Consider the following 19,482-nt stretch of genomic DNA (forward strand, 5'->3'; position numbering starts at 1 on the left):
CCTGTGAGCCACAACTACTGAGCCGCGTGCCACAACTACTGAAGCCCGCGCGCCTAGAGTGCGTGCTCCCGAACAAGAGAAGCCACCGCAATGAGAAGCCTGCGCACCGCAACGAAGAGTAGCCCCCGCTAGCCACAACTAGAGAAAGCCCACGCACAGCAACAAAGACCCAACGCAGCCAATAAATAAACAAATAAAATAAATTTTAAAAAGAATACATATACCACTCAGAGTTAACTTCCAGAAAAAAGAAAAGGACTGAGGGTTGTACACACAAATAAAGAAAAGCAAGAAAGCTGGAGTAAATGTACATAATTTTAACATCGCATTCCTGGTCTCCAGTCTTCCTCTGCAAACTGAGGCATCCTGGGCTGTTCCTTTCACACTTGGGAATTAAATAAGGCCTCCTTGAGATGCTCAAGTTATTGGTTCCCTAGGGTTTCCCCAAAGTCCCCAAAAAGGCATATGAGATATAAAATCATGAATTTTCCCATGAGTCCCCATAAAACCGTGTCATCTGTTCCTTCTGCAATTTTCTAATGCATTCTATTTACACCTCTTAGGACACAGTTCAGAACACTGAATGAGGCAGACTTTGATATCTGTGTACCTCTGTTATTATCCCCCACTGGACTGTAAACAACTAGGGAGCAAGGTGTGCAGCTCAGAATCAAATCCCAAGTTTCAGGAAGACCTGACAATTCAGCCAGTCTAACTACCCGTGTAAAGTTTGAGGGCTCTCCACAATACACCAAGCAGAAGAGTCTGTGATAGGGGGATTACACCCTACCCCCCTACCCCACAGCAGCTTGTTCCTTCTTGGGAAAAGAATAGCTCCTAGAAAGTTCTCCTATAAATGGAATTAAAATATTTTTCTGAAATTTTGAAACTTAACCCCAGTCTTACCCCTTGGTAGCCCACAGAATAGATCAAATCCCTCTTGTCACAGGACACCTTGTGAAATATTAGAACCCTTATATTTTTCTTCAATCACCTAACTCAGTGCTTTGCACATTAAAAAAAAAAAATTGTTAAGTAAACTTCCTCCATCATCCATCAATGTACCAGGGGTGAAATAATGTGGTATAGACTCTAAAAGATATTTTATTGGTTTTATAATACGTCTTTCATTGCATTATCTCATTTTAAGAAAAAATAATCAGGAATACGATAGCCAAGAATTCAGAAATTCAAAACATAAATACATTCTTCTACCGCAAAAGCTTTCTCACCCCTTTAAGATGTTCTTATCTCCACTGCAAGTGACAGTTTCTTTAACACTGTTGGGATGCCTCATGTGGGCAAAGCTGGGCTGGGACAAGCTGCTCAGCTGTGCCAAGAAGAGTCCATCCTCAAAGGGAAGTTTCTTCTCACCTGCAGGTTGCCCTTGGCTTCCTGGGCTGACTCAGGACTTCATACACAGCCTGGATCTCCAGAAAGTGCCTCTGAGCTTCTTCCGCCTGGTGCCAACTGTGGTCTTCACTAGCTCCAGGTATCTGCAATGTATTTCTTCATTTGTTGCCCCCTCCGAGAGACCCAAAACCTTAGGGAGACACAAGCTAACAAATTAGAACCTCATTATGTTGTCAGGGCTCCTGAGCCTCTCCTTGCTCCCTTCCTAAATCAGGTGAGAATTGGCTTCCACTTGCTGGTGGGAAAGGCACAGAGCCTCAGATTAGAATTCCAGCCTTTTGAAACATGGACAACCTCTGGATCTCATGGCAAGAACCAGGATTTGCTTTTAATCACAGATGATCATTTTCCAACCTGGAACTTGGCATCCCTGGTAAGATCTCCTCCTTGCAAGAGAAATAAGCATATATGTCCACCAAAGACATGTACAAGAATATTTATAACAGCTTTATTCAGAATAGCCCCAAACTGGAAACCACCCAAATGTTCATTGACAAAAGTGGATAGATAAACTGTGGTATATTCATACAATGGGATACTATACAACAATGAAAACAAACAGTTTATAATCCCATGCAACAGTATGAATAAATCTCACAAACGTAATGTTGAATGAAAGAACTCAGACACAAAAGTGTACACACTGAATGATTCCATTTATATGAAGTCCAAGAAAGGCAAAACTAATCTATGGTAATAGAAGTCAGAATAGAGGTTTTTTTCCCAGGAAAGGAGTATAGATTGGGAAGGGGTATGAGGGAACCTTCTTAGTGCTAGAAATATTCCATACCTTCATTGGAGTGGTGGTTACATAGGTATCTATATAAAATTATTGTACTCTATATATGTTATACCTCAATAAAAAGTAAATAATATACATGTATCTTTCCCCACTCCCTATTAGAGCCTCTGAACCTTCCCCCATTGCACACAGAAGCCCAAAGAAGCCAGGACACCCTTCTGGGGGCTGACCCAGCAGACATGAAAACAGTACTTCCACATTATGGGTACCTGCTCCAATAAGGCTTAGCCTAGGGCTTCCCTGGTGGCACAGTGGTTAAGAATCCACCTGCCAATGCAGGGGACACGGGCTCAAGCCCTGGTCCAGGAAGATCCCACATGCCGCGGAGCAACTAAGCCCGAGCGCCACAACTACTGAGCCTCCACTTTAGAGCCCGTGAGCCACAACTACTGAGCCTGCGAGCCTAGAGCCCATGCTCCGCAGCAAGAGAAGCCACTGCAATGAGAAGCCCGCGCGCCGCAACGAAGAGTAGCCCCCGCTCACCGCAACTAAAGAAAGCCTGCGCACAGCAACGAAGACCCAAGGCAGCCAAAAGTAAATAAATAAATTTATTTTTTAATAAAAGCCTTAGCCTAACTTCCGGAGCCATTCTAGACAGGAATGAGAGGGAAGAAAACTTACCTGGTAAGCCAGCTGACACTTCTAATCCTGAAAACTGTGAACAAACTCATAGAGCTTTTACCACTCCTGGAAGTAGCCGCTGCTGAATCCATGATCTCCCACCAGCAGCTTCTAGACCCAGTAAGGCAGAAGGAGGACAGACTCCATCAGGTGCCCAAGGAGGGGGAAGAAGCTGAACCAACTGAAGAAGGAGCCAAGGGTCTCTGCCACATAGCTAAGGGTGGCAGCCGTGTTGCAGAGGGCACTGTACGCTAGCCGGCATGTGAAGCAAGGTAAGCCAAGCCCAGGCAGTAGAGCCTCACAATGAGCATCTCTGACCCAACTGAAGCTTTGTAGAGGCGATGCTTCTGGGCTGTGATGCCAGCAGCCAAGCTGATGGGCAGGATGGCTACGCGGCGGCCATAGAAAATAGGGGAAGTACGAAATGCTGCTCCTAGAGTGTTCTTAAAGTCTGAGGTCTGGTTACCAACAGCAGCCATCAGCAAAACCCCTAAGCCAACTGCCAGTGGGAGGCCCACAATATAGAAGCTACCCATGAAGGAGAGGCAAATGAGAGCCACAAGGCCAAAGTAAATGCCCACTATCATCTGGGCAGCAAAGTGAATGGGACTCAAAGGGTGTGTCCCCCCTGCTGAGCTCTGCCTCTGCCGCTGGGGTCTGTTGGCCTGAGCAACAAAGCTTGGGAGCTTCCAGAATTCCCAGAGCCAGCCTAGGCCATCCCCACCCCACCCCGCCCCCCAGGGTAAGCATCCAGAGCAGTGCGTGGCTGTCCCACCCAAGATATAGGTGATGGAGCCCAGCAAGGCCCCCTACAGCCCAGAGGGCATAGGTCATCAGGAGGCCCTTGGCCATCCTCTAGGAAAAGGGTCTCAGAACAAGTCCAGTGGCACCTGCCATTGCTCTGAATGCCAAAATCTGGGATCATCTGTGAGAATCATGGCAGTCACGGCCCCAGAGTTATCCTTAGACCCTAAGACATGGAAAAAAGCAGTCATAAGATTATATACAGGTCCCCACACAGTAACCATTTCTCCTTCCAATATAGTCAAGTCCAGATCTTCCTGAGTGTCCCTGAAATTGTGGTCCTCCCATACCCTTAGGTCTAACACCTCATCTCTGTTTTTTACAACCACAGTGACTCCAAATTTAGGGGAGAAGAATGTTTGAAATGCCTTCAGTTGAGTAACTGAGAACTCAGCACACGGACAAAAAAAGCAGAAGCTTACATTTCAGACCTCCCCTCAGACCACTGACCTCCTGGAATGACTCGTGGGGTGGGGCGGGGAGAGGTGGAATGAATCGGAGTGAATACAATGTCCCCGAAAGTTCCTACACATTTTTAAAGTCCCCTGCCACCCAGCCGGCTCCACCCGGCCCCAGCTCCGACTGTGGCTGCCCTCAGACACTTGGCGGAGATTTGAGCCCCTCTCCAGCCTCCCATCTCTCCAGACCAGGACATCTTCCCACAAGTCAACCTTGAAAGAAGTCCTGAGTTCCCTCCAGCTCTGAAAAACTACATTTTGACCTAGACCCTGGCACCCCGCAATTCAACCACCTCCTTCCAGGGCAAACTTGTAAAGTCTCTCCACAGCGGCCCAATGAATCCCCAGAATATCGAACCAGATGTAAAGTGCCCCTGCTAGTCTCTCCCCTCTACACAGAGCGGGCCTCCTGACCACCAGCCAGTGCCCGCTAGTCCCAGGGTGAGCAGCAGTACCTGGGCACCTCGGCTCCCAGACCCCATCAGATCAGTCATTTCCTTTGACCACAGAGTCAAAATGGCCCCTCTCTTTCCGCTCCCACTTCCATCCAAATGGACTTTGTCTTTCTGTGTTTGCTGTGTCACGGAAGTCAGGCCGTCCTGGCCAGGCCCCTCCCCAAGGCCCTCCCTGGCCCCTTAGGGATCACCTTTCAGGCTGGGGCTCCTCTCGCCCGCCCTCTCGGGTAAACTCGGTTTAAGGTGTTCCCGGCGCATTCCGCCTTCCCAGGCTGCCCCCGGCTGGCGCAGGGCCCACTCCAGGCCGAGAGCGCCTACACAGCGACACCACGACCGCCAGGTGGCGCTGCCGCTTGCGGACTGGGGGTGCCGGGCGGGTTCCCAGACTCACCTTGTCCAGATGCCCGGGCAAAGCAGCCCAGGGCGGTCCCCGATAAAAGCAAAAACAAGCCCTTGATCTCCCCTTTCCACCCCCGCAAATGGGAGGGTGACTCCTCCCTCACCTCAGGCTGCAGTCCTCTCTCCCTGTTCCACTGCCGTGCAAGGCTGTCTTGGATGGCTCCACTTCCAATTCCCCTAAGGCAGAGACACCAGTGGACAGGCTGCAGAGAGGGGCTCTCCCCCTGAGTTTGCCTCACTGCCCCGCCTCCAGGCCTGCCAGTCAGGGGCACTACGTCTAGATCTGAGCCTGAGACCTGAGGAGCCTCCCGTTCCCCCAGGAACCCCAAGTCAGCTGTATGTCGCTGACTTTGGCGAGAGGGAGAACCAGGAGCAAAAAGGGATGGGGGTGAGGGCCTCCCCACGAGGAGAATAGTCTGCGTCCTCACGCCTCGATGCTGGAATAGGACTGGGATGCAAGATGCCTTCATTTTAATGTCGTGGGCTCCAACCCTGCTACGTGACCTCGGTCAAGTCTTGCCGCTTCTTTGGGCCTGTTTCCTCCTCTGTAAAGGAAAAGCGTGGATCTCCAAGGTCCCCCAGCTTTGACTTGGGGTCGCGGTGGGCCTCACCCACGTCGCCTCCCCGCAGTCGGCCGAGTGCTTCTATCCCCCTCCTACGTTCCCAGCCCCTTCAGTCTTTATCCCCGCCCGGCGAGGGAACGCGGCGCCCCGTGTTGCCCCCTAGGGCTCACTGAGGGGCCAGGGCTGGGAGGGGCCTCAAAGCGACACTGGAGCCGCCAGCTGGGGGGCGGGGGCGGACGGGGGCGCTGAATAATGAATGAGACTTAATTGGGCAGGCGCTGCACAGCAGCGCGCTAAGCTCGGCAAATAGCTCCAGCGGCGGCAGCCGCCGCTGGACAAACAAACTGACTCCGGGCGCAGGGAGCGGGGTGGGAGAGGCAGCGGCGGGAGGGGAAGAGAAAACGCAGGCCGCCTGGGCCCCCGGGCCGCCGCGCGCCCCTGGCTGTGAGGCAGGAGGAACCCCCGGTGCCCGGCTGCGCTGGCCTCCCAGAAAGTGAGGACCCGGGAGGAGGCTCAGGGCTCGACATCTGGAAGCCGGGACTGGGGCGGGAGAGAAGCGGATTGTGCGGTGGGAGCCAGGGCCCCAAGGGCTACTGAGCACGAGGAGAGGATGGAGGAACAAGTGAAGGGCGGAGGAGAGAGGGAGAAGTGAGAGAGGAAAAAGCGCACCGGGGGAGGGGCTGCGGCGGGGCGGGGGCGGGAGAGATGCCGTTACCGAGAGGAAAGGGAAGAGCGACGCAGGAACAAGCGAAGGGAGGCGAGGGGAGCCGAGAGGAAAAGAACTGGAGAAGAGTCAAGGAGAGGGATGGGAGATGACCGGAATGAGAACGAGGGGGCGGCAGGGCGAGCTGGCTGCGCCCCTACCTCCGCCTCGCCGCGCTGCGCTCCCGCCCTAGCGCTCTCTCCAGCCGCCCGCACTCACTTTGTCACAATTACGGGGCCGTCACTCGGCCCGGATTGTTTTCCCCAAATTGTTGTTCTATAAACTGGCGCAGGATCTGACAAGCTGAAGCGGGAAGGAAGGGTCTGAGCTGCGGTGGGGACGTGGTGGTGTATTTACCCAGGGCGGACCCGGGGCGGGCAGGTGAATCCAGAGACCCACGCGGGAATTCTGGTTGCTGCCCCAGCCTCGTCGCTGACATCGCTTTTAACCTTCCTGGCCCTTCTCAGCCTCGGCTGCCTCGGTTTCCCCAAGAGAGAACTGAGAGGCTTGGAGGGCAGGAGCGGCGGAGGCGGCTGTAGGTGGGGCGCGAACTTGCCTTCTCACCCCATTCTCTTTTGTTCTCTGCTACCCTGGTCACATGAAGAGGGGGTCTATCCAGCTCGGCCTCCCCAGAGCGCCCTCGGGTGCCTGCTCATCCCCGCTGGATGGCCAGACTCTCAGCTCCGACAGGTCTGGGCCGCCCCCCGCCCCGCCCGCGCCTGCAGCCCCGGCTCCTCGCCGCTCGGTGCCCACGCCACCTTGCTGTCCCTCAATTCCGCAAACATCTGTTGCGCGCCCACTGTGAGCCAGATCCGCGCCAGCCTTCCCCCCATCTCTCCCCCGCCACCCTCCCCTTCCCGGTCGGCCTGGCCTGTCGGCTTCGTGACAGCCGCCGCTGAAGCCCAGGCCCCGCGGGAGCGGCCGGAGAGGAGCCGCCGCATGGCTGGCTCCGACACCGGCCTCCCCGGCGGCTCCAGGGGCAACGGAGGGTGGCGGCCGCTGAAGCGAGACCAGAGCCGGCCCGCAGAGTTAGAGCTGCGCTGGGGAGGGGGGAGCCCAAGGGCAGGCTTGTCTCTTGGTCTCTAAGGTCTATCGGTCTCCTCATTCCATTGCCCTGGGGTTGGGCCGGGCCGGGACCTCGCCTAGCTCCGAAAGCCTGGGAAGCAGTTGGCTTCCGCGCCCCCTCCCCCAGTTCGGGTGATTTACACTCCGGCTCCGCTCAGCGGCCGCTTCCCAATCAGGAATATCGACCCCGGGCGGGGCCCCCGGGCCGCATCGATCCCTCTAAGGCTCGGGATTTAAAAATGTCAAATTTGCCTTTTCCAGGCTGGTGGAGGGGGCGGGGGCTTGGAGGAGGGCGGCTTGGGAGGGGGGGGGGCGGACAGCAGGACATCGACCAGGTGCCTGTGCCCTGAATGAGAAGCTACCAGGCCCAGGCCATGGCAGGGCCCTGACATTACCTAGCCATCCTTAGGTTGCAGTCCCCTCTGGATGGGGGCAGGAAGGAAGCCCTACGGGGCCTTCCCCATCCCCATGGGCCTCGCTGTTGCGCTGGGGTATTCCCAGAGGGAGAAGACCCAGAGGAACAAAGAGAGACCCCTAAATGTAAGGAGACAAATTTGGAAGAGATTCTTGAACGTGGAGACATACAGACACAAGGAGGGGTGCAGCGACAAAGATATAGAGGCTCCAAGAGATACCCTATGTTTAAAGAAGAGCAAGGGAAAGGGAAGGTGGCTCAAAGACACACTGAACAAAACAAGGGACCAGAGACCCAGAATCACCTCAACTCCCTGCCCTATAGACCCAGGAGATTCAGGACTGGGAAGGTCCCCCTCTGGTGTGTTTGAGAGTGGGGAAGGAGAGTGGAGATAAAGCCAGTTGAAGAAAGAGAGTTATTAGGGAAAGGAATTAGAATATAATTAGCATTATCCTCCCAAGGTGTCCACTAGTAACTGGACCTGAAATCCAAAAGGTAAGGGTCCTAGAAGCAATAGCCCAGGCCCCAAAGAGATGGGTTCTCTGAGAGGTCTGATGGTCTGCCCTTTTCTGTCCTGAGATCTACCTCTTCCTCTCGGTCCACCACCAGCCTGGGGAAGCCAGATGGGTTGTGGCTCGCATATTATATTGGAGACTGTATACGTGATGGCGACTGCATATATGTGGATATGTATGTGGACTGTAGAAAACTCTGGTGGTAACCACTTCCTTCCCCAGGACTTAGCTACTGGGTCACCAGACTTTGGAAAAAACCATCCACTACTTTCAGGAAGCTTGGGAAAGGGATGATGTTGGGGTGGAGGTGGTGGAAGGGAGCAGTTGTCCAAACCAGCACCCTCACAGTTAACATCTATCCCCCCCGCTCCCCGCCCCCCCGCCGCAGCACACCTCAGCTGTCACCGTGCACACTGCTGTTTCCTACAGAACTGGAGACAGAGAGCTGACAGCAAATGTGTGTGGGGGGGGCACAGTCACGCAGGGAGAGGTGGCAGCTCATCCTCAGACACACGCAGCACACACCTCCACTGACAAAATCAGGCCGACACGTCCCTAACACTGACACACACAATCACTGACCCCCACACGCGACCCACACCCATCAATCCCTGTCACAACACACCACCTCTGCGTGCGCAGTTATGCACGGTTCCTCCTAGGTCAGGTACAAGCGCCTAGTCTTAAAGCCTGTCTACACCCTGTCTTGACATCTTAGATCTTCAATCGCCTAACCTAAGCAGAGGGCTTAGGTCCCCGTCCTCGCTCCCCAAATTCTTCAACCATGGCCAGCTCCAACAGGTAAAAGGCTGAGCTGAAGGAAGTCAAGTACCAGGGTCGAGGTGAAGAACCGGGAGCTGACCGGGCAGTGGGGCTGCTATACGCCTCCCTTATTCTCCTTCCTGCCACTGCCTCTTTCCCGGCACGTCCACTCGCGGCCCGCCCGGCCCGCCGCCCGCCTGTCAGTCGAGTAATGAATGCGCGCTCGGGGCCCCGGGCCACCCCCCACCCCCGGAGTCGTTCATCACTGCCAGCACCGCCCACCTCTCTGCCGCCCGCAGGGAGGGCTAAGCGGCCCAGGCGGCGAAAGTCCGTCTCCCCCGACCTCGACTAATAATTGTCAGATTGAGATGTTGATTTGTCAGCTGGGAGCTAGCGCCAAAGAACCCGCAGTAAAAACCGGACTCCTTGAACTTCCTCTGGCTCCGTTCGGACTCGCCCAGCCTTGCAGCTTTTCTGGATTTGATGTGCATGGGTTGGATTTCACTTAAGAGATCCGGGTATAGAAGCGCAGTATCATTTTATTCCAATAGGAGGCGCACCAGGCTACAGGCCCTAAGGGGGCTCGTCCTGGGCTCGGTTCCATTCCTTCAGACCCGAGGCCCTAAGGGCTTCGTCCCGCAGCCTCCCAGCAGGGGGCGCGTTGGCCACCATCTTCCTCTCTCCCGCAGCTGAAGTCCCCGCTTCTGTACAGGAAGCCCCCAGGCAGCAGTCCCCCAGTCCGCCTTCAGGGATCGTGGGGGGCCATGTCCTGCCCTCTCTCTCCTCCAGGTACCTCCGGCCTCCCGCAGTCCTCCATTCTCCAGCAGGAGGCGCCCCTGTTGCAGGTCCGCCTTCGCCATGCCCTAGGCACCTAGGCTGCAGTCCCGCCCTCGCCCTCCCCCAGCCCCGGCCCCGGAGCTCCCCGGGAGGCCGGCTGAGTGACGGGCGGCCGGTGATTATGCGGAGGGGGAGCGGGGGTGCGCCGCGGGCGGCAGCGCTGACCCTTCACATTTCCGATCCGCCGGGACCCTCATCCATCCGAAGCTGCTCTTTGTCTGGCCGCCTAATTGCCGGCGGACAGGATGGATGGCGGGACCGACAGCCGCGGAATCCCTAATAAAGGCCGCGGCCGCCGGGGAGGAAGCTCGGGAAGGAGGGGGAGAAAGAAGGAAGAGATGGAAGGAGGTGGGAGGAAGCACCGGGCCGCGGCCGCCGGCTCAGAGCCGCTATGCGCAGCGCACAAGGGGGGCCAGATCCTCCTAGGGTGCGGGACCAGGAGTCCCGGGTCGACGGGGGTCAGGGCGCCGTGGCTGTGGGGTGTGTGAAGTCTCCTGCTTGATGGAGAAAAGGAAAGAGCTAGGGGCCCCGGGCAGAAAGCATGCTACGGCCGACCTCGTTTCACAGAGCCTTCGAAGATTCCAGCTTGGCTCTGCCTCCTGCGCTCCGGGCTCCCACCAGCCGGAGCCTAGCCCTCGGTTCCCCACACCACCTCTCCTCTGCTCACCTGTCGGTCTCCCAGGGCGGGATCCAATATCCCGGAGGAGAAATGAGGGGTCTGACAGCTGTCTGTGCGGCCGCTCGCCACATTTCATTAACTGCAGGCTGGAGTTGGTGGACGGCGCCGGGAGAGGGGAGCAAAAGGAGGTGGAGAGGGAGGCTACGGCGAGGAGCCGCACCTGGTCAGGGGTCAAGGGCTGGCCTGACAGACAGCTTGGAAGCAATCTCTCTAGCCCCTCCTTGTGGAGCCAGGAGCCTGTTCTCAGCCCCGTGGGCTCTGGCGGCGGCCCTGAGAACCTAAGGCTGCACTGAGCTGCGGTGCCAGGGGATCCGTGCGGCGGATGAGTAGAAGCCCTAGGCCCGGCGGCATACTTGCTCTCTCGCCCCTCGCTGGGGCCTGTCGACCCTCTGCGCCAGAGGGCAAAGTGTGCGCAGGCTCTTGGGCCGCTACTGTTTTCCCACCGGTGGTGAGTGGAGAGCGGGCCTCAGCACTCTGGCCAGCTTTGCTGCCTTTTGCCTCTTGGGCACATTTTTCTGCAGTTCGCTTCGTTTCCTTCTCCCTCCCTTTTCTCTTCCCTCTCCTCTTCAGACTGAACAGCTCTTCTCCGCAGCTGACTTCGGCTGACATCCTTTAGCTAACAACCGAGCACCTGTTGGGTGTCAGCGCTGGGGGTGGGGGATGGGGGACACCCTGAGCCAAGGCCCTGCCCCGTTGGCCTCACACACATAGGTCTCCCCTGAGACCAATTCAAATCTCTCTCCCCACTCCTGTCCTGCTTCTCTCACCCTTCTACTGCCTTGGGTGTCATTTCTCTTCTCCAGGGCAGTGAGAAGGAAGCCAGGAGATCGGAACTCCAGTTCTAGGGCTGCCACTTACAAGGTGATACAGGACAAGCCATTTCTCATTTCCAGGCCTCAGTTTCCTCATCTGTAAAATGGAGACAATACATCCTCTCCGGGATGCATCGAGGATGCAGTAACTCTCAAGTAAAAGCTCTGAAATACTGTAAGCACTCAATAATGTTATTTCCATATCCATATTATTCCCTGCCCTCTCAGGTGGGCATTTTTCCTTTCTCTTCATACCAGGGGTCTGGTACCAGGCAACCAGGTTGCTTCCAGTTCTGTGTGATCCTACATGTAGGAGCTGAGAGCCAGAGTGTGTGTATGGGTGGGGTGGAGGGAAGTGGAGAAGAACCACACTATGGATGGCCCTGAAGGGTGAGGAAGGAGAGAGTGCGAGGTGCGGCGGGCGGTGGAGAGCATTTCCTTAGATCTTAATGTAACATCAGCCAGCTGGTTCCTCTGCTCTTATGGATGAGGAAACTGAGGCTTGTGGAGGTTATACTGCAAGTGACAGGGGTAGATCACACTACCAGGAGCTTTCCTCCCATGAGTTTTCTACTGCTCATTTCCTCACCCCCTTTCTTCCCTTGAAGGGGTCTGGGTCAGTGACAAGGAGTGTGGGAGAAGGAACAAAAAGAGAAAAACTTCAAGGAGCCAGGACCTTTCCGCTAGACTTCATAAAATTTTAACAAGAAAACTTCCTCAGAGTAGAAGGCACATATCACATGTAAATCATATGCTAATCACATGCTAATCTAAAGTCTGGTCCTCAGAACTCTGACACACACCTGGCCCTAAGCCCTGGGGGAAATTCTTGGGAGACCCCTAGGTTCCAGGACAGGACAGGTGGGGATGGGTTCTATTTAGAGTCAGGTTATGGAGTTAGGATTCATTTTAGGATTGGAGAGGAGTCAAGTGTATACTTTGCGATTAGGGTCGGGGTAGTGCAGAGTCAAGGGCAGAGGGTAAGGCAGGATTCAGACTGGGCTGTGCTTTTAAATAGGGGAGCCTAGGGAACTCAAAGTCTTCCTCTCCTCTCCCCTCCTCCACTGCCCATTCTATGTTCTGCAGCACACCTCTCTGCCTACATCCCATTCCCAACCACACCACCTCCCTGGGGCCTCCCAGTCTGGCTGCCCAAGGAGCTCTGGGTAAATTGTCCCAGACCCCAGCCTGGGCCCCAGTATTTCCTCTTGAGCCCAGACACTTGGCTTCTGGCCCCAGGAGCACTAGCTGGCCTTGACCCTACCCAGGTCCCTTCTGGGCCGAATGTTGACAGCTGCAGGGGAAGCAGTAAGGACCTGGTGAGCTGGCAGCTTCATTCCGGAGCGTGGGGAAAGAGCAACAGAACATGAATAAATTCATGGAGCTGGCCCCTCGGCTCCCTGTGAGCTAAGCCTGCTTCCCCCACCATCCACACCCGCTGCCGCCTGCAGCCCTGCTGGTCACCGAAGCTCACAGCCTGGGCTGGGGATGGGAGGAGAAGGGAAACTCCGAGAGAAGAGGGCTAGGACCTGAAAGGGGCTGAGGTGAGGGGCTCAAAAAGAGGGCCTTGGTTAGTAGGAGAGAGGGGTGGGGAGCGGGGCTGAGCAGAGAGGGCCTTTAGTGAGTGGGTGGCGGCAGAGGGGGGAGGAGGAGGGAGAGGGATGGCAGGACCTGGGGCCGATGAGGCTTGAGGATCGGGTGGGGAGGTCAGTGTGAGCCCTGGCCTGCTCTCTCCTCTCTGATCCATCCATCATCCGGCCTAGGGGAGCAGATTCGGAATTAGACATGCACGGGCCGACATGGCCCTCAGCCCCCCGAGGAAGACAAATGGCAACAAAGACCTTGAATAAAATTTGTATTTATGGTTGGAGGAGGCCCCTCCCCCACTGACTGCCAATCCTTTCTCTCCCAACCCTTTCAAGCATGTAGGGGCCTCCCTCCACACAGGCCCGTCCTCAGCAACCTCCTTCTTCCTGCACCATTATGGGCTGGGAGGGGCAGGGAAGGAGTACAGGAAACAAGAGATGAGGAGATCATCTTCCACCCAATAATTATGCCCTGATGTGCCCTGTGCTCTCCATTTTACATAATGTACTCTTATACATTACAGTACTGGCTTACCCTAGTCTCTAAGAGATCCTTTGCAGTTGTCCACCTCCAAGGCCTCCAAATACCCCACTTTGGCCAGTCCTGGAAACTCTTCTCCAGGCCTCTGGCCCTGGAGTCCCTGTGAGCAAGATATTTCTCCCAGAGGGGTGAGACCCTGAGGAAGGATGCAGACCCGTCGCAGAGAGGGACCTATCAAAGCTTGTGTTTCCTCTTGGTCACCCGAATGACAGACACAGCCACCTCTCACAGGTGGGTGCCTAGCACTGAAACTGCATTTTAGTTATATTACTTTGCATAACCAATTTCAAATTTCAAATCCCTCCCCCAAACATTTATTATGTGGGGTCCAACTTCTCTGAGTTTCCATCTAACCACGGCCCTCTGTGGAAGGGTGAAGGGGCAGAGATTCTGGGGCTGGACAAGGTCTGGGACCAGGGCAGGGGTGGGACTGGGCTGGGCTGCCAGGGCAAGAGCTGCCTTCTGACTCTTTCTCCCCAGTAAACTCTCTACTCTTCAGTCCTGAGATAAGAAAGATGACATTCATGGGGTTCCACATCTAGGGACTAAGAGGAAGACAAATATAAAACCTCCCTTCAAACAGCCCTCACACATACACACACAAAGGCAATCCACAATCCACAATCCCACTCACCCAGGGACACACAAGGCCAGGGTCCCATGGACACGTCCACACTTGCCAGCACACTGTCACAATGCACAGGCCCAGAGCCTACCACACTGCTCCAAGAAGTGCCCCGCCTCCGCGTCGTCCCCACAGTTGATATGTCACATTGGAGTCCAAACACGGACCTGGGTGTCTCTCTGCAGCGCGCCATTTACATTTCTCTCTCGATCTGTCAACCTGTCTTGGCTCCTGTCTCTCTCTCTCCGTCTCTGTCTCTCCTTCTCCCCCTCTGGGGCTGTCATTTAGTCTCTTTTTCAAGCTTTGTCTCTGTCTCTGCGTCTCTATCTGGCTTTCCATCCCTTTGATTTCTCTGTAGCTCCTCTGCTTTCCTGTCGGTTTCCTGCTCGCTTTCCCAGGCTGGTCTGTTTTCTCACTCTCTCTGTTCCCTCACTCTCTCGATTGCTCTGCGGCCCCCTCCCCCAACACTGGGGGTCGAGGGTAGAGGTGCCTGGAGATTTGCCTTTTGCAGTTCAGGCCAACCCGTACCCGTTGAACCCTTCACCATATGTTATTCGGTCACGGGCACTGAGTGGCGAATTTCTATTTTTTTCTAGTCCTTTTTGTTTGCTCGTGGGCTTTTTTCTTTTTCTTTTTTTCTTGTTTCTTTTTTTGAGGGAGGGGAGCCGGGGAGGGCTCTTTTTAGCTCTGGAATCCACCTCTGTCTTCTGTGTGTGTGCATCTCCACCGCTTTTTATCCCATCCCCGTTTCTGGCCTCCTCCGGGCTCTGGGAATACCAAACTCAGGGTAGCGGGTGAAAGTAAGGATAGGGTGAGGGCAGTGAATCCCTGCAGAATTGGTTTAGAGCCGGTCAGGAACCGAGAGGCTGGGGGGACGCGGGTGGGGGCCGTGGCCTGCCCCGCCTCCACGCTTCCCTCTCTGGGCGCCAGGGGTCGCTCCGCCCCCCACCCCACCCCCCCGCCGCGGCCTCTTAGAGCGGCTCCCGCCGCGTCGCGGCTCACACCACCCGCACTGCCGCTCCGGGAGGGAGGGGAGGAAGGTTAGGGACGCAGAGAGGGAGAGCGCTAGCCGGAGAGAGACGCGGGGCCAGGGCTTCAGCAGGGGCTGGGGCCGCGGCTAGGGTAGAAAGGTGGGTCAAGGCTCGCCAAGAGCCAGAGCGCAAACCTGCGAGGAGGTCGCGTCCGGTGGGCGCCACCCGCAGCGCAGAGCCCCGGACGTCCAGAGCGCGGAGAGTAGTCCCAGCTCCGGCCGGGAGCTATCCGTCTGGGTAGCCGGGGACCTAGGCGCCGCCATCCTCGAGAAAGCAGCTGTCCGGAGGGCAGGCATCCTAGATATGTAAGAAACCAGCCGTCCGAGAAGCCACCGATTTCAGGCGCCCGGGAACGTTAGACTGAACGAGAGGGTAATAGAGGACCACGGACTCTGAACTGTTGGGAGCTCTCCCTGGTCCAACCAACGGGGTACCTCCGCCTTGACGGAAGGTTTGGGGAACGGCACCACTGAGGCGGGAGCCCACAGGGGCGGAGGGGCCGGGCGCAGCCGTCGGGGGGATCCCGACCCAGGCCCGAGCCCGGTCACCGCCTCTGGGGCCCGCGGAGAGCCCCGGGCCTCCGCCACCATTGCACCCAAGAGTGAGGAGGATCTGCTGGCCCTGGCCGCGTCGCGGCTGAGCCGCCGCAAGAGGGTGGCGGGCGCGGCCGTCGGGGTGGCCATGGTGCTGCTGCTGCTGGTGGCCATTCCGCTGCTAGTGCACAGCTCCCGCGGGCCGGCGCACTACGAGATGCTGGGTCGCTGCCGCATGGTGTGCGACCCCCACGGGCCGCGAGGCCCAGGACCCGACGGCGCGCCCGCCTCCGTACCCCCCTTCCCTCAGGGCGCCAAGGGAGAGGTGGGCCGGCGCGGGAAGGCAGGTCTGCGAGGGCCCCCGGGACCACCAGGTCCCAGAGGACCTCCAGGAGAGCCGGGCAGGCCAGGTCCCCCGGGCCCTCCAGGCCCAGGCCCCGGCGGGGTGGCGCCCCCTGCCGGCTACGTGCCTCGAATTGCCTTCTATGCTGGCCTGCGGCGGCCACACGAGGGTTACGAAGTGCTGCGCTTCGACGACGTGGTGACCAACGTGGGCAACGCTTACGAGGTGGCCAGTGGCAAGTTCACCTGCCCCATGCCGGGTGTCTACTTCTTCGCTTACCATGTGCTTATGCGCGGCGGTGACGGCACCAGCATGTGGGCGGACTTGATGAAGAATGGACAGGTGAGCTGCCCCTCTCCCACCCAGCCCCAGACAGTGTAGCTTTCTAATTCTCCCTGCATTCATTACGCAACCCGAACCTCTTCCCCAAACACCGTCACTAAATCCAAGAAGGCCACGTTGCCAAGAACTTAGAGATCGCTTCATTTAGTCCAAAAGGAATTGGGGGGCCAGAGAAAGAAAACGACCTGCCCAGGGTCTCATGGGGCGTTAGGAATGGTGTCAGAATTAAAACTCAGAGCCTCACACTCCAACTATAGGCAACTATACACCAAACCTCTTTGGTATCTCACCTTGCCTCTTAGCCTCTTTTCTCCTGTCTTGGGCAGCCCTCCTGGCCTTTGGGTTACCCAGCCACTTGATGGGCGAGTTACCAGAGTCTGGTTACTTCGATTTAGAATGGAATCCGGGTATCACGCCGTGGGCAGTTGGTAGCTGTTCCCGTGTGGGGGGCATTAAGCTTGGATTTTCAAGGATAAGGTAAAAAAAAAGAAAGAAAACACTATCTCATTTTCCAGGCAACTCTATTACTAGTGCCAGGGCCTGAGGTCAATTCTAGAGTGGGCCTTACCCTCAGCTAATACTGAGTGCGTAGGCAGAGGTGGAAAATGAGGCAGCACAGGGGCCAGCCAGGCGGCTTGCAGGAACGAATTTGGGAGAAGGGAAGAGGCAAGGACAGATAAAGCAGAAGCCTTGGACCCCGGCCTGGTCCCCTGCTCCTGTGGTCAGGGTCGGAGTCACTGCTGCCTTAGCTTGGAAGAAAAGTCCCAAAGACTCAGCTCAAGGTCCAGGACACGTTTAGGGGGAGCCAGAGGCCACAGGGGTGGGGCTGGGGAAATGTTCCTGGGCCACGCAAGCCGCAGGGTGTAAGGTTAGGGCTGAGCTGTGACCTCCGAATGCCCCGTGCGCCATGGGGAGATTTGACCGTGGCGCATCAGGCCTGCTTATCCCACCTGTCCGAACCCCAGGTCTTGCTACCGCTGCAGCACCCTTCTGCTCCAAGAACCGAAGGCACTACATTGAGGTCTCCTCCCAGCAGGGCCGCCCCAGGAACCCAGGGAAAGGGAGTGAGAGTGTATGTGTGTAAGACTGTAGCGTGTGTGTGTGCGTGATGCAAGTGTGTCTGTGGGTGCGGGGTGCGACAGTGTGAGAGTAGAGCGGTGTCTGCTTGCCTGTGGCACGGAGTAGGCGTGTGTGGTCTGTGCGGGGTGTCTGTGAGGGGCGGAGGGGGGGAGTGTGTACCTAGAGTGTGTCGGTTCCCGAGGGGCGGGGGCTGCGCGGCTCCCACTCTGTATTCCGCGGTGCGGGCGCTGCGGCTTTGGGGACGGTAAATAGTGATTAGAATAATGATGAATAATTAATCAGTTAATAACCAGCCCCCGCGGGACAGGAAGGGGGGGCTGGGGAGGGGGCTGGCTGCGACGCTGAGGCGTCGGTGAGGCGACCTGCAGCAGCGAGGCCAGAGGGGAAGAGGCGCTACCTGTTGGGGCGGAACGCGACCCCCACGTCGGGGCGCCCGCGGGCACTAGGAGGGACAATCGAGGAGGGGCGAGGATACATCATGGCACCTTCCCACGGCCTGCACCCTTTCTTGCACATGCACCGACACACCTGTGCCCTATCTCTGGGGGAAGGGAGCACAAGTTTAGAAGGTCCGAGTGGGTTCAGAATCTTAGAAATTATCCTAAGTCTAATTTCATTTTTAAAATAATAATAATAGCAAAACCTATATAGCGTTTTCTTTGTGCAAAGCACTGTTTTGTAACACACTTCACACGTAGTAACTCATTTAATCCTAACAACCTGAGGAGGTAGGTTCTATTACTACCTGCTACCTTATAGCTCAAATTAAGGACCAGAGAAGGCGTGAAACTTGCCCGAGTCCCAGTAGCTAGTGAATGGCAGTGCCTGCGAAGCACCTTGTCCTTCCCAAACCCTGCAGCCTGCTACCCTCGCATCACCTTCACAGGCCCAGCTGCATCTCCTCGGCCGACACCTCATCACCCCAGCTCCACACAGGGCGTGGGTGGGTTGTTCTGTTCTCCCTCGCCAGGTCCGGGCCAGCGCCATTGCTCAGGACGCGGACCAGAACTACGACTACGCCAGCAACAGCGTCATCCTGCACCTGGATGTGGGAGATGAAGTCTTCATCAAGCTGGACGGCGGGAAGGTGCACGGCGGTAACACCAACAAGTACAGCACTTTCTCTGGCTTCATCATCTACCCGGACTGAGTCGGCCCCCATCCCCCGCCCCTCCCTCCGCTCCCCTCCTCACCCACCTTCAGCTTGCCCCACCCAAGGCGCCACCCCATCCTTTGAGAGACCGGGGGTGGGGCGGACCCTCCCGCTCCCGGAGGTGGCCTTTAATGGGCGGACTCTTGGTGCTCCGGGGTATAACTAAGTGGCTGGGGAGCTGAGGAAACCGGCCGGAGGAGCAGAGCGGCTCGGGAAGGGACCACCAGCATCCGTGCACATGCCTGTGAAAGCCGGGGCAGGAGGGGGGCGCAGGTCGTGGCCCTCTCTTCTCTCGGGAGCTACGAAACAGTTTCACTAACCGCAGCACAGAGGCACGGAAAGCAGAAAACAGAAGGGAAGCCCTGGCTTTTGGGGAGGGAGAGAACAGAAACAGAAGGACCCCTTCTCGGCGGGAGGAGAGGAGACATTAGGGCGGGTAGGCGCTGGTCCTCTGTCATGACAACTTCTCTGCCATCCCCTCCTCCCCTCATCTCCATTTTCAGGCTTCAGGCTCTAGCCCTGGCAGCCTCCCTGTGAACTGGAGGAACCAGTGAATTCTTTCCTAGCATTTAAAACTCATCCTGCAGTCCCCATTTCACCCCCATCGGGGTTAGGCCCTGGGGCTACAGCTGCTGTTGCCTCTTCCAATAAAGTGAAGTGGGAGAATGTGTGTGCCTCTTAACTTGGTGCACAGAGTGGGGGAAAGTGGCTGACCCTCTCCTCACTCCTCTCAAGGACCCCTACCCTATCACTCTCTGCCAGAGGCAAGGGTTTCATTATTCCTGGCAAGGCCTGCCTCTGGGGAAGCAGAGGAGGGGAGTAGCCCAGGGTTTCTACTCTGATACGGGGAAGGGTATCAGCTTCAGGAGAGCTTTGAGGCCTTACACCGTAGGGAGACACCGACCAGAGTGACACTAACAAGGGAGGATTCCAGAGGTATGGGTC

At 56.6% G+C, this 19,482-nt stretch overlaps 2 protein-coding genes across 2 annotated transcripts; one reads left to right on the plus strand and one right to left on the minus strand.

Moving 5' to 3' along the window:
- Nucleotides 1–1,217: 1,217 nt before the first annotated feature.
- Nucleotides 1,218–3,688, minus strand: DNAJC22 (DnaJ heat shock protein family (Hsp40) member C22). The gene is given in 5 exon segments (XM_024122820.2): nucleotides 1,218–1,480; nucleotides 1,483–1,543; nucleotides 2,837–3,105; nucleotides 3,108–3,552; nucleotides 3,554–3,688. Coding segments are annotated over 5 exon segments (1,020 nt in total). The 3' UTR covers nucleotides 1,218–1,370.
- Nucleotides 3,689–15,767: 12,079 nt separating this feature from the next.
- Nucleotides 15,768–18,534, plus strand: C1QL4 (complement C1q like 4). Its single transcript, XM_007107495.1, has 2 exons — nucleotides 15,768–16,304; nucleotides 18,355–18,534. The coding sequence occupies exons 1-2, from the start codon at nucleotides 15,768–15,770 to the stop codon at nucleotides 18,532–18,534; spliced, it is 717 nt and encodes a 238-aa protein (XP_007107557.1).
- Nucleotides 18,535–19,482: the final 948 nt, after the last annotated feature.

Source organism: Physeter macrocephalus, chromosome 6 (genome assembly GCF_002837175.3).
Source record: "Physeter macrocephalus isolate SW-GA chromosome 6, ASM283717v5, whole genome shotgun sequence".
Classification (NCBI taxonomy): domain Eukaryota; kingdom Metazoa; phylum Chordata; class Mammalia; order Artiodactyla; family Physeteridae; genus Physeter; species Physeter macrocephalus.